Consider the following 12,733-nt stretch of genomic DNA (forward strand, 5'->3'; position numbering starts at 1 on the left):
AGGAATTCCTCAGCCAGTTTTACATAAACAATGGGGATTGGGGAACTCTAAGGGTCAATATGATTCAGCCTTAGTTCTGGAGTGAGCTGTGTCCTAGGAACCCATTAGGTGACCAGCTGTGGACCCTGATGGAGGCTTGGTCTTGTATGGTTTAGGGGCAGAGCAGCTTTTGACACCTCCTGTATTTCTCCTGCAGCTGCTGATCACTGGCACAGAGCAGTTCAACCAGAAACCAAAGAAGGGGATCCAGTTTTTGCAGGAGAAAGGTCTCCTTACCATCCCAATGGATAACACAGAGGTAGCCCAGTGGCTGCGAGAGAACCCTCGACTGGACAAGAAAATGATTGGAGAGTTTGTGAGTGACCGCAAAAATATTGACCTGCTGGAGAGCTTTGTGAGGTGAGGAAACTGTAAGAAACGTGGGATGTAGTTGGGGGACAGACAGTTCAAAATAGTACCAGTCAGTTCCTGCTGGTAACCCAGGTCACACACTTTTCCTCTTCCCAAGATTTATATCTGTTGAGTTTAAAAGAGTCTCCAGCAAGAAAGCTGAAGGGGCCAATCCATTCTATACAGAGAACATTGCAAAGGGGTGGAGCAGGGTTCCTGAGCACAGAGCAGGTTCTGGGTTCCAGAATGAAATTTCTAGGTAGGAGCACACTGATGTGAAAAGTACTAACTGACTCAGTGTTACAGATGTCCAGAATATACCTCCCCTTTGCCAAAGCCTTCAGCTTCTGTTCCAATAGGAGAAGCTTAGGGGAACTATAGCTATAGATAACCCAACATTTGCAACTTATTATATCTTAAGTCTTTCATCCTTCTTTCTTTCCCTGTAGCACTTTCAGCTTTCAGGGTCTGCGACTAGATGAAGCTCTCCGGCTCTACCTGGAAGCCTTCCGCTTGCCCGGGGAAGCACCAGTCATCCAGAGGTTGCTAGAGGCATTCACAGAACATTGGAGGGTGAGTTTGAGTGGCAGGGGCTGAGTCCAGCATCCCAAATTAATTTGACTAAGGGTTTCTGTGGCTTCAACTGAAAGACCCAGTTTCTGTCTCCTAAGAAGGCTGAGAAGAACATCAGTGAGCTTTTTCCCATAGAGGGGATGCCAACTTCCATCAAGGAGTTGGCAAGAGATGGGTCATTTTCTGGCTGGTACCTTCCCTGTCTCAGCATTGACCAGTAGGTTGGCAGTGAGGGTTTGATTGGCCAGAGAAGAGCATTGACATAGGCGGGGTCTTTGCTTTTTCAGAATTGTAATGGCTCCCCATTTGCCAATAGCGATGCCTGCTTTGCCCTGGCCTATGCTGTCATCATGCTTAACACTGACCAGCACAACCACAATGTTCGCAAACAGAATGCGCCCATGACCCTAGAGGTAAGATTGAATCCCAGCCGTGGCAGAGCAGTTCCAGCACAGCTTTGGAGGTAGCAGGAAGGATGTGGGATTTCCAGTGGGCACAGTGGACACGGTTCTGTCCAAGGGAGTCAGGGAGGGCTGGCCAGTACAGAAGAGGAACTGGGGTAAGGAAGTGGATTCTTTTACTTACTGTTTCCTAAGTCCTATTTACCACAGACCCAGGAGTTCCTTGAGTGGGGCTTCAGCGTTGACACATGGTAGGGTAAATCTTACTGCCCTGTTTCTAGGAGTTTCGCAAAAATCTAAAAGGTGTGAATGGAGGCAAGGACTTTGAGCAAGACATCCTGGAGGACATGTACCATGCCATCAAGTGAGTATGAGTAGAGAATGGTGTAACATCTCTGCTAAGGAGAAGCACACTGCTTCCTTTTCCAAATGTTGGCATCACATCAGTCTGCAGTGACTCACATGCCCTGGATTTAGCTTCGTATTTTAGCTGGGCAGCCCCGTCTCCCCCAACTCATTTATTTCTTAAAGAAGCTGAACAGTACTATAACTGAAGAACCCTGAGCCAGGATTCAAACTGCCCCTGCTGAGTGGAGGGGGCATCATTGTCCTGTTTTCTGAATCCACAGCAGCTAGATTTTCCTGTCTAGCTCACAAAATGCGTTAGGATGGGGGTAGTAGAGAACCCAAAATGAGTGCTAGAGGGTGAAGGTTGGGACACTTAGATTTTTACTATAAACCAGAAAAAGAATTGTTCATTCTCTCATACTCAGAAAGAATATGAGATCTTACTATAGAACTAAAGGGCCACTTAGAGACAGGCTTGGAGATTATGGGATGCTTCCTTTCTTTCTCCCTGGTGCCACTGGTGGGCAGGGAAGCAGACCACTAAGCTGCAGTTTTGATGACCTCTCATTGGTGGAAGTGCCAGTTCTGGGCAAAGCCCCTTGTCCTAGGTTGTGACCAGTCAGTTCAGAGCAGTACACCTACTCTTTTTGTTACCTCCTGACAGGAATGAGGAAATTGTGATGCCTGAGGAGCAGACAGGCTTGGTCCGGGAGAATTATGTGTGGAATGTGCTGCTTCATCGAGGTGCCACAACAGAGGGCATATTCCTACGTGTGCCTGCTGGCAGCTATGATCTTGACCTCTTCACCATGACCTGGGGCCCCACTATTGCTGCTCTCTCTTATGTCTTTGACAAAAGCCTTGAGGAGACAATCATCCAAAAAGCCATCTCAGGCTTCAGGTAGCCAGGATTTGACTTTGGTCTTAATCTTCTTCCACCTCTCTGAGTTAACATGATTGCCTCCATGCCTCTCTGACTCCTACTCTTATTGTCCTTAGAATGGGGTTCCTCCTGAGTTTCTGGAGGGAGACTGAAGCTTGGGAAATCTCAGTATTAAACAGACTCAAGAGTAAAAGGTTTCTTCCTGGGACTGATTAGGGAAGAATCCCAAGCAAGCCTCCTTGAGGACTTGGAAAGGCTTCCTGGCCTTTCAGTGACTGTATCTGGTATGTGACGTTACAGGAAGTGCGCCATGATCTCCGCTCACTATGGCCTCAGTGATGTGTTTGACAATCTCATCATCTCTCTATGCAAATTCACAGCTCTCAGCAGTGAGGTGAGCAGCGACAGGAACTGTGTTCTTGGCATTCCAAAGGAAGACCTCTCCCTTGGCCATAGATCTACCCTTATCTGTGGAGCTGATTCCCTTCAGCATATTCTCTCACTCAGCCAGACTACTGAAGAGCTTAGGCCATTTCTGTCTGACATCCCTGCGATGAGAATAGCATTACCTCATATAATGGGGATGAGAGAGAAGACACAATAGTGGAGAAGGCCTTAGCCAGGTTAGCCTTTCTCACCAACATTATGGGGGATTGAAGCAGAAATAGCAGAAGGACCCTTAGGAACCATAGGTATAGGCCAAAGAGAATCTCCTTTCAATTCATTTGCCAGGCTCTCAGCCTCTTCTCATCTTCTTTTCCAGTCTATTGAGAACCTACCCACTGTGTTTGGAAGCAACCCTAAAGCCCACATTGCAGCCAAGACGGTGTTCCATTTGGCCCACCGTCATGGTGACATCCTGCGAGAGGGCTGGAAGAATATCATGGAGGCCATGCTGCAACTCTTCCGAGCCCAACTGCTACCCAAGGCTATGGTAGAGGTAATTCTTGGTAGGAGACTAATAGATAATAACAAGGCAAGAGGTCCAAGATTATGTACTGTCTATTTTTAGAAATGGTTGAGAATAGCACTGGGCCTGATGCATGCTGAAACTTACCAGGAACGCCTCAAATGTAAGACCACAGATCTTCAGCCAGGGGATAGCTGTGAAGGAAGGCTGGTAGAAGTCATTACCAGTCACCAATTGGAGGGGACCCTGTCAGTTGTGGAGGGCAGAGGGCAACAGGAAAAAAGCCAGAAAACTTTCCTCCGAGGAATAGGAAATGCAAAAGGCATGTGAGAAGAAATTATTCTTGACCTGATTTTCCAGGTAGAAGACTTTGTGGATCCCAATGGCAAGATCTGTCTACAGCGGGAAGAGACACCATCGAACCGGTGAGGGCAAATCAGAGGCTAGAGACTTGGGGGAGGGAGTATTAGAACTCTAGAGCTCACTAGAGCTTGTACCCTCTTTCTCCAGAGGAGAGTCAACAGTGCTGAGCTTTGTGAGCTGGCTGACACTAAGTGGTACTGAGCAGTCTAGTGTGCGGGGCCCATCCACTGAAAACCAAGAGGCCAAGAGAATGGCTTTGGACTGTATCAAGGTAACTGACCCTGCTCACCCCTGGTGAACAAGCCTAGACCCTTCTGTACAAGACAAGACACTGCTGTATGAACTGAAGACTAGGATCACTAGCGTTTGTGACCCGAGCTGACTCCTTCTGCCCTCTCTTCCTAGCTTCTTGGGAACATTCTCTTCCCTCTAGTCCTTATCATTAACCCTTGTGCCCCTCTAGCAATGTGACCCAGAAAAGATGATCACAGAAAGCAAATTCCTCCAGCTGGAGTCACTGCAGGAGCTCATGAAGGTACAGAGTGAAGAGTAAAGAGGGATGAAAGGGCTGGCTGGGTCTGGGAGGGGAGACAGGGACGTATGCCTCAGTCACTGTCAGGGCTGGGCCAGTGGCTGGCTTCTTCTCCATGCCTTCTCTCCTGCAATTATTCTCCTCCAGGCTCTGGTCTCAGTGACACCAGATGAAGAGACCTATGATGAAGAGGATGCTGCTTTCTGCCTGGAAATGCTGCTGAGGATTGTCCTAGAGAACAGGTAGCAGGCAGTCTTTAGGCAGGCCTCATACTGGACTTGTGCCAAAGGGATGGAAGCCTGGAGTCAGCTTGCAGGGTGGACTCTAGGGACAAAAAGCACAGGAAGCTTCAGGCAGTGGAGGAGAAGCTTGCTCATCAGACCTGCCTTGAAGGGCCTAGCTTCAGTCAGAAAAGGCTTATTGCCTACCGGCCTCTTCATCTGAGACTGTCCTCATCCCTTATGTTTCTCAGGGACCGTGTTGGCTGTGTGTGGCAGACTGTTCGAGACCATCTATACCACCTATGTGTCCAGGCCCAGGACTTCTGCTTCCTTGTGGAGCGGGCAGTGGTGGGGCTGCTGCGCCTAGCCATTCGGTTACTCCGGAGAGAAGAGATCAGTGGCCAGGTAAGCAGAGTGCAGCTGGGAGGGCAGAAAGGTATATAAAGGGTAGAACCACAGTATTAGTTATGGATATGGCCTGAAACAGAGAGCTCATTTAATACCCTATAGCATGAGCCCAATGGCAACCCACTCCAGTACTCTTGCCTGGAAAATCCCATGGACGGGAGGGGCCTGGTGGGCTGCAGTCCATGGGGTCGCTAGGAGTCGGACACGACTGAGCGACTTCACTTTCACTTTTCACTTTCATGCATTGGAGAAGGAAATGGCAATCCACTCCAGTGTTCTTGCCTGGAGAATCCCAGGGACGGGGGAGCCTGGTGGGCTGCCGTCTATGGGGTCGCGCAGAGTCGGACACGCATGAAGTGACTTAGCAGCAGCAGCAGCATGAGCCCAGTGATCTACACAGGGCTGGGGGAGTCTTAACAGGTGGCATTGGAAGTGAGTCTGGAATGGCCTCAGGCATGAAGCCTGATACTCGGCGTCTGTGCTCAGTAGGGTTGGACAGCTACTGCCCTGTGGCAGTCCCAGCCCTGTACCTGATTTCCTAGTTCTCATGCTTAGGACCTTTGCCCAATTTATAAAAAGACAACCAGCATAGAAATAATAAGTGAGTTCTGCAAGATCAGGGGATATAAGATCAATACACAAAAATTAATCACATTTTTTAATACTAACAATGATCATATAGAAAATGAAAGCATTTCAAGTGTTCCAAATGAAATCAAATACTTAGCTATATACCTAACAAAATATGTATATACTCTGTATGCTGAAAATTACAAAATGCTGATGAAAGATATTAAAGAAGACCCATATAAATGAGACATAGTATATGCATAGATTAAAAGATTCAGTGTAGTGAGGACATCATTTCTCTGTTAATTGATCTGTTTAATGCAACTCCTATGAAAATCCCAGCAAGGTTTTTTTGTAGACATAAACAAGCTTATTCTAAGAAATACATGGAAAGGCACAGGCCCTAGAATAGCCAAAAAACATTTTGAGAAAAAAGGTGGGAAGGGTCACTCCATCTGATATTAAGGCTTACTATCCAGCTACAGTAATCAACACTGTGGTATTTTTGGAGGGACAAACACATGAATCAATCTAACAAGCCAAAAACAGACCCACACAAAGAAACCTAACTAATTTTTTGACAAAGGTGCAAAAATAATTCAGTATAGAAAGGATAGCCTTTTTAATTGCTGGAGCAATTGAAATCCATGGTGGGGGGTGAACCTAGACCTAAGCCTCATACCTTATAGAAAAGTTAACTCAAAATGAATTATAGATTTAAATGTAAAATGTAAAACTCGGAAACCTTTAGATAGAAATACACTAGGATATCTTTGGGAGCTAGGCCAAGAGTTCTTAGACTTGACACCAAAAATACAATCCATAAAAGGAAAAACTGATACATTAGACTCATCAATATGAAAAATTCTACTCTATCAGAGCCCAATGTGGAAAGGATATAAAGACAAGGAGTGTTTGTTTTCAAATCAAGTACCTGAAAAAAGACTAATATCTAAAATGTAAAAGAACACAAAACATAACAGTAAAAAAAAAAATTAGAAAATGAGTTAAAGATATGAAAAAGATACACAGATGGCAGATAAGCACATGAAAAAGATTAAGTGATGTTCAAATCATTAGCCAACAGGGAAACACAAAACCACAGTGAAATAGCACTGCACACCTATCAGAATGGCTAAAGTGAAAAATAGGGATAATACCAAATGCAGGCAAGGATGTGGGTCACTCATAAATTGCTGGTGGGAATGTAAAACAATAGAGTCATTTCTTATCAAACTAAACATGCAGTTTTAACACAGTTCAGGAATTGTGCTCTTGGGTGCTTATCCTAGAGCAATGAAAGCTAACTTTTATAAAAACCTGTGCATGAATGTTCACAGAAGCTTTATTTGTAGTAGCCAAAACTAGAATCAGCCCAGATGGTTTTCAGCATAAAAGTATAGTATATGCATACCATGGGATACTATTCAGCAACTAAAAGCAACAGACTATTGATACACAATTTCTTGGATGGTTCTCCAAGGAATTATGCTAAATGAAAAAAGCCAATCCCAAAAGGTTATATACTGTATAATTCCATTTATATGACATTTTTGATTGACAGAGTTTTAGAAGTTGTGGACAAATGCCCAGGGGGTAAGGATCGGGGCAAGAAAGAGTTCATGGAATTCTACAGGCCAGAATACCGAAGTGGGTAGCCTTTCCCTTCTCCAGGGGATCTTCCCAACCCAGGGATCGAACCCAGGTCTCCTGCATCGCAAATGGATTCTTTACCAGCTGAACCACAAGGGAAGCCCAATAATACTGGATTGGGTAACCTAGCCCTTCTCCAGGGCATCTTCCCAACCCAGGAATTGAACTGGGGTCTCCTGGATTTGCAGGAGGATTCTTTACCAACTGAGCTATCAGGGAAGCCCAAGAAAGGCAAGTGTGGTTATAAAAGAACAACACGAGGGATCCTGTGATGTTGAAACTATTCAGCATCTTGGCTAGTGGTGGAAACACAAACCTCCACAAGTTAAATTTAATTAAATTGTGTAGAACTTAATATACATATAAGTAAAACTGGGGAAATCTGAATAAGATTAGAGAATTCTATCAAGGTCAGTATCCTGGTTAGGATATTATACTATAGTTTTGCATAATGTTACTGATCTTTTCTTTCTTTCAGTTTTTTAAAACTTAAACTTTTAATACTGAGTTAAAAGTTATATATATCTATATAACTATATATCAATATAGTTATATTGATAACTATAGATTCATATACAGTCTTTTATAATAAAGTGTTGGATATCAGGTAATTTGTTAGATGCTGTACTGAAAATGGCAAACAAAATGGTTGTAAGTGCATCATGTGTTCACCTTTATGATGGCATGTCTGACTGGGAGCTGTGGCACCCTGACACTGTCCAGCATCGCAAGAGAATATTGTACTGCATGCACATCAGTAGCCCTGGAAAAAATTAAAACTCTCAAGTATGGTTTCTACTGAATGTGTATTGCTTTTGTACCCACTGTAAAGTCCCAAAAAATCTATATCAGATCATCATAAGTTGGGGGCTGTCTGTATACATTCCCCATTTTTCCCCAATGGTAGCATTATGCAAAACGATAGTATAGTATCCTAACCAGGATACTGACATCGATATAGTTTACCAGTCTTACCAGATTTCCCCAGTTTTGGTTGTACTCATATGTGTATTAAGTTCTACACAATTTAATCACTTGTGTAGATTTGTGTTTCCACCACTAGCGAAGATGCTGAATAGTTCCACCACCACAGGACCCTTTGTGTTGCCCTTTTATAACTTGCCCCTTTCTTGCCCCCATCCCTCGCCCCTGGCCATCTGTCCACAGAGTACCCTAAGTTGGGTCTTAGCTGAACCATCCTCACTGGCCTAAGGAGACTGCTGGGGAAAGAGGTTAGACAGGATACTGTGTGCCCACTTTCTACTTCCTGCTCCCTACTCTTGCCCCAGGTACTGCTCTCCCTGCGCATTTTGTTACTAATGAAGCCCAGCGTGTTGTCCCGAGTCAGTCACCAGGTAGCCTATGGGCTCCATGAACTCCTTAAGACCAACGCAGCCAATATCCACTCAGGCGATGACTGGGCCACCCTCTTCACACTGCTGGAGTGCATTGGCTCAGGTGTAAAGCCTCCAGCTGCCCTGCAGGCCACAGCCAGGGCCGACGCACCTGATGCTGGTAAGCCCTTTCCCAGAGAGATCCGCAGTGGCAGATAAACAATCATGGCCCCAGTGGCTGAGACAGGAAAACAAAACACAGGTTGTTGTGTTCATCAGATTAAATACCCTTGGCTCTGCCATCTGCTTCCAGGGCTTCCTGTGCCCACTGGCCTCTCACCAGTACTCACAGACTAACAGCATAAAGGCAAGCAGGCAATGGAAAAGGCTATGAGCCAGGCTTCCTATTGTCCTGAGGACTGTTTCCTCAGAGACTCTCCTCACTGCCATCTCCCTCCCCAACAGCTGCTACTAGATGCCATCCAGAGCCCAAATTAGCCTGCTGCCCCATTTGGTCAAGAGAGCAGCTCTCCAGGCCATCCTTCAGCCCTCTGGTGACAGAGCTGAAACTAATCTAGACCCAGAGAAAACAGAGGCCAGGCTTCAGCATCTTTCTTCTGATAACTGAAATTATCCCTCATCCCAACATGCCCATTGCCACCCTGACTCTGCCCCTTTCCCTGCTGTCTCAGGGGCCCAGTCAGATAGTGAACTCCCATCCTACCATCAAAATGATGTGAGCCTGGACCGGGGGTACACTTCCGACTCAGAGGTCTACACTGACCATGGCAGACCTGGCAAGATTCATCGATCAGCCACGGATGCTGATGTGGTCAACAGCGGTTGGTTAGTGGTGAGTCTTCCCTCCTTGGCCTGTGGAAAAGATTCCTGGTCATTGAGAGGGCATCTAGGGGATGATCAGGGTCAAGCCTGGATTCTCAGCTCTTCTGTACTCAACAGGTGGGGAAAGATGACATCGATAACTCCAAGCCAGGGCCTGGGCCCAGCCGGCCAGGTCCTTCACCCCTGGTCAATCAGTACAGCCTAACAGTGGGGCTGGACCTCGGGCCACATGATACCAAGTCCCTGCTCAAGTGTGTGGAGTCACTGTCCTTCATCGTGCGTGACGCTGCCCACATCACACCTGACAACTTCGAGCTCTGTGTCAAGACTCTCCGCATCTTTGTGGAGGCCAGTCTAAATGGCGGTGGGTCACCTGATGAAGGGGCAGTTGGGAAGTAGCCATGTGAATTATGGGGCAAAGAGGGGGAAAGGCAGGCCATCTATGCCCATAGATGTGAAATGTGTCCTGGGTCTGGCCCTGCTTAGGGTGCAAGTCCCAGGAAAAACGTGGCAAGAGTCACAAATACGACAACAAAGGGAACCGCTTCAAGAAAAAATCCAAGGAAGGCTCAGTGCTTCGGCGGCCTCGAATCTCCAGCCAACATGCCGCTAGGGGCGGGCATAGTGACGACGATGAGGATGAAGGTGTGCCAGCCAGCTACCATACGGTGTCTTTACAGGTCAGTCAGGACGTAAGTATGGCACCCTTTACTTCCTCTCCTCTCCCAGTACCTGACATTGGGAGTCTTGGTGGGGCCAGGGACAGCCAGGGCTAAGAGGAAGGGCTTCCAGCCCAAGTCCTCGGCTAGCACCCCCAGTGTTTCCCTATCCAAGACTACTTGTAAGTCTTCATTTGCTTAATTTTAAAATTATAGTTTATTTTTTAAATAATTCTAATGCACATAGTACAAAGTTCAAAAGGTACAAAGGGTAAACAGATAAAAGTCTCATTCCATTCCTGTCCCTAGCTGCTAAGTTCTCCTTACCAGAGGGAACCACTGCCACCAGTTTTTGTTTCTTTCTCGTTATTCTGTTGTCTGTTCAGAACGTACAAAGTTTATTTTATGAGCAGACTTTATATCACTAAATAAATGGAGAACTAATTGCTTTAAATAGAATAACCTTAGAAAAATAATGAAAACAAAAATTACTACATCTGTCCATACACTACTGCCTGTCAAAGCCTCTGAGCCTGAGATTTGCCATTTTTAAAATGAGATTAATGAACATGAGGCTTTATCTGTCATCAGCGTGAAAGAGAAGTGAAAAGAAAGTGCCTTTCTCACTGTGTAATTGTGTTATTAAATTCTTAGTGCACACACCTCAAGTCCCTGCTACTGGGAGTAATACCTATCTTTGGAAAACACTGGTCAGGACTAGGACACCCAGCTCGCAAAGTTGGAGAGAGTGGTGAGAGGAGTGTGGTGCGATCAGTACTAGGGGCTCCCTTGAGGACTCAGTCAGGGACAGTGGGAGCGGGCTGTTTCGGAGGGGGTCCAGCAGACCTAACCCCATTTGTGTCCTGCCCCTCCTGTGATCCCAGTTGCTAGATCTGATGCACACCCTGCACACAAGAGCAGCCTCTATCTACAGCTCATGGGCGGAGGAGCAGCGCCACCTGGAGACAGGCGGCCGGAAGATTGAAGCTGATTCACGCACCCTCTGGGCTCACTGCTGGTGCCCTTTACTGCAGGGTAAACCTCAGGGGCAGAGGTGGAGCTGGTGCTTAGGAGGTACCGAGATCAGGATGCCTGAAGGATCTGAGCCTGTTCTTGTTCTCAGGCATTGCCTGCCTGTGCTGTGATGCCCGGCGGCAGGTGAGGATGCAGGCACTGACCTATCTGCAGCGAGCACTGCTGGTACATGATCTGCAGAAGTTAGATGCTCTGGAATGGGAGTCCTGTTTTAACAAGGTAGGCCTTCCCTCTGGTCTTAAGGTAAAGGGCAAATCCTAAAGACAGGGATCCCCTGGCAGCCTGAAGAGCCACTAATGTCAATCCTCAGCTGATTATACCTTCCCTCCTGCTCTGTACCCACCCTCCTCAACCCAGGGTCAGGTGGACAAGGCTTCCACCTGACCCCTCTGGAGAGATGTTGACTCTACCCACCAGGTGCTGTTTCCTCTACTGACCAAGCTCTTGGAGAACATCAGCCCTGCAGATGTGGGTGGGATGGAGGAGACCCGGATGAGGGCTTCCACCCTGCTCTCTAAGGTACTGTCACCACCCTGCACCCACCCACTCCCTCCACACCTGCCACTTCAGAAGCCTGGGAGGACCCAGAGATGTAGTGTAGGCGCTTATGACCCCCAGCTGTAGAAACTCAGCAGGACCCAGGAGGATTTTGGAATTCAGAGGAGTCTCTGATCCAGGATTCCCATGAAAGATAGAGAAGGCTTGCCTCCTATCCATGGAGAGGGGTGCAGAAGGCTCCTACCTTCCTCTCGGCTGAAAGGGGCTGGGGGCCATAGGTCTTTCTGCAGCACCTGTCTCCACTGCTGTCGCTCTCCACCTTTGCGGCCCTCTGGCTGACCATCCTGGACTTCATGGACAAGTACATGCACGCAGGCTCCAGTGACTTACTGGTACGTTCTGTCTCAGCCCAACGCTGCTGCCTGTGTCCTCTTCTACCTTCTGGGAAGACCTGCTGTTTCCCCCTTGGTGGCTGTCTCCTCCTTACCATATTCCCCCATATCCCTTTTCCCATTCTCATGGTCCCACTGCCATCTGCAGTCAGAGGCCATTCCAGAGTCTCTGAAGAACATGCTCCTGGTGATGGACACAGCAGAGATTTTCCACAGTGCAGATGCCCGAGGAGGCAGCCCCTCAGCCCTCTGGGAGATCACCTGGGAGCGCATTGACTGTTTCCTGCCCCACCTGCGAGATGAGCTCTTCAAGCAGACTGTCATCCAGGGTAGGGGGCTCCGACCAACTTCATCAGAGAGAGTCTGGAGCTAATAACTAGTTCTCTGTGCCCTGGGTAGGTGGGAAGTCTAGTAGGCAGCCAAGACTCTACTCGAGAGAAGGCACTGAGAGCTGCCATCTGGATTCTCTGCCATCCCCAGACCCTGTGCCCATGGAGCCTCATGCCCCCAAACCGCTGGCCTCAGCACACCTGACTCCTGCTGCTGGTGACACTAGGAGCCCTGGCCATCCACCTCCCGCAGAAATGCCCTCTGAGCTGGGGACCCGTGGTGAGTCCCTCTGAGTGAGCTTGCTGGATGTCAAGGCCTAAGAGGAGGCCCAGAGTACTTTATGACTGCTGCTGAGCACGGGCAGTGAGCCAGGGGAAGGAAGGAGCCACA

The 12,733-nt window shown here is 47.5% G+C and overlaps 1 protein-coding gene across 12 annotated transcripts in view; it reads left to right on the forward strand.

Annotated features, from left to right (window-relative positions):
• The window catches only part of GBF1 (golgi brefeldin A resistant guanine nucleotide exchange factor 1), a 124,392-nt gene that overhangs the window by 110,447 nt on the left and 1,212 nt on the right, over positions 1-12,733 (forward strand). For 8 of the 12 annotated variants that reach the window (XM_055560385.1, XM_055560383.1, XM_055560387.1 and 5 more), the window contains 22 exons: positions 197-399; positions 840-963; positions 1,251-1,376; positions 1,646-1,728; positions 2,377-2,613; positions 2,896-2,989; positions 3,359-3,535; positions 3,866-3,930; positions 4,016-4,139; positions 4,332-4,403; positions 4,548-4,642; positions 4,873-5,026; positions 8,542-8,767; positions 9,279-9,439; positions 9,547-9,793; positions 9,916-10,121; positions 10,973-11,123; positions 11,212-11,342; positions 11,541-11,642; positions 11,900-12,013; positions 12,162-12,342; positions 12,494-12,622. In XM_055560385.1, coding sequence (XP_055416360.1) covers positions 197-399; positions 840-963; positions 1,251-1,376; positions 1,646-1,728; positions 2,377-2,613; positions 2,896-2,989; positions 3,359-3,535; positions 3,866-3,930; positions 4,016-4,139; positions 4,332-4,403; positions 4,548-4,642; positions 4,873-5,026; positions 8,542-8,767; positions 9,279-9,439; positions 9,547-9,793; positions 9,916-10,121; positions 10,973-11,123; positions 11,212-11,342; positions 11,541-11,642; positions 11,900-12,013; positions 12,162-12,342; positions 12,494-12,622 — 3,202 coding nt within the window. The remainder of the gene's footprint in view (positions 1-196; positions 400-839; positions 964-1,250; positions 1,377-1,645; positions 1,729-2,376; positions 2,614-2,895; positions 2,990-3,358; positions 3,536-3,865; positions 3,931-4,015; positions 4,140-4,331; positions 4,404-4,547; positions 4,643-4,872; positions 5,027-8,541; positions 8,768-9,278; positions 9,440-9,546; positions 9,794-9,915; positions 10,122-10,972; positions 11,124-11,211; positions 11,343-11,540; positions 11,643-11,899; positions 12,014-12,161; positions 12,343-12,493; positions 12,623-12,733) is intronic. The other 4 variants (XM_055560388.1, XM_055560389.1, XM_055560392.1 and 1 more) reach the window with 1 other exon arrangement.

The sequence above is a fragment of the Bubalus kerabau genome, chromosome 22, assembly GCF_029407905.1.
Source record: "Bubalus kerabau isolate K-KA32 ecotype Philippines breed swamp buffalo chromosome 22, PCC_UOA_SB_1v2, whole genome shotgun sequence".
Taxonomy (NCBI): domain Eukaryota; kingdom Metazoa; phylum Chordata; class Mammalia; order Artiodactyla; family Bovidae; genus Bubalus; species Bubalus kerabau.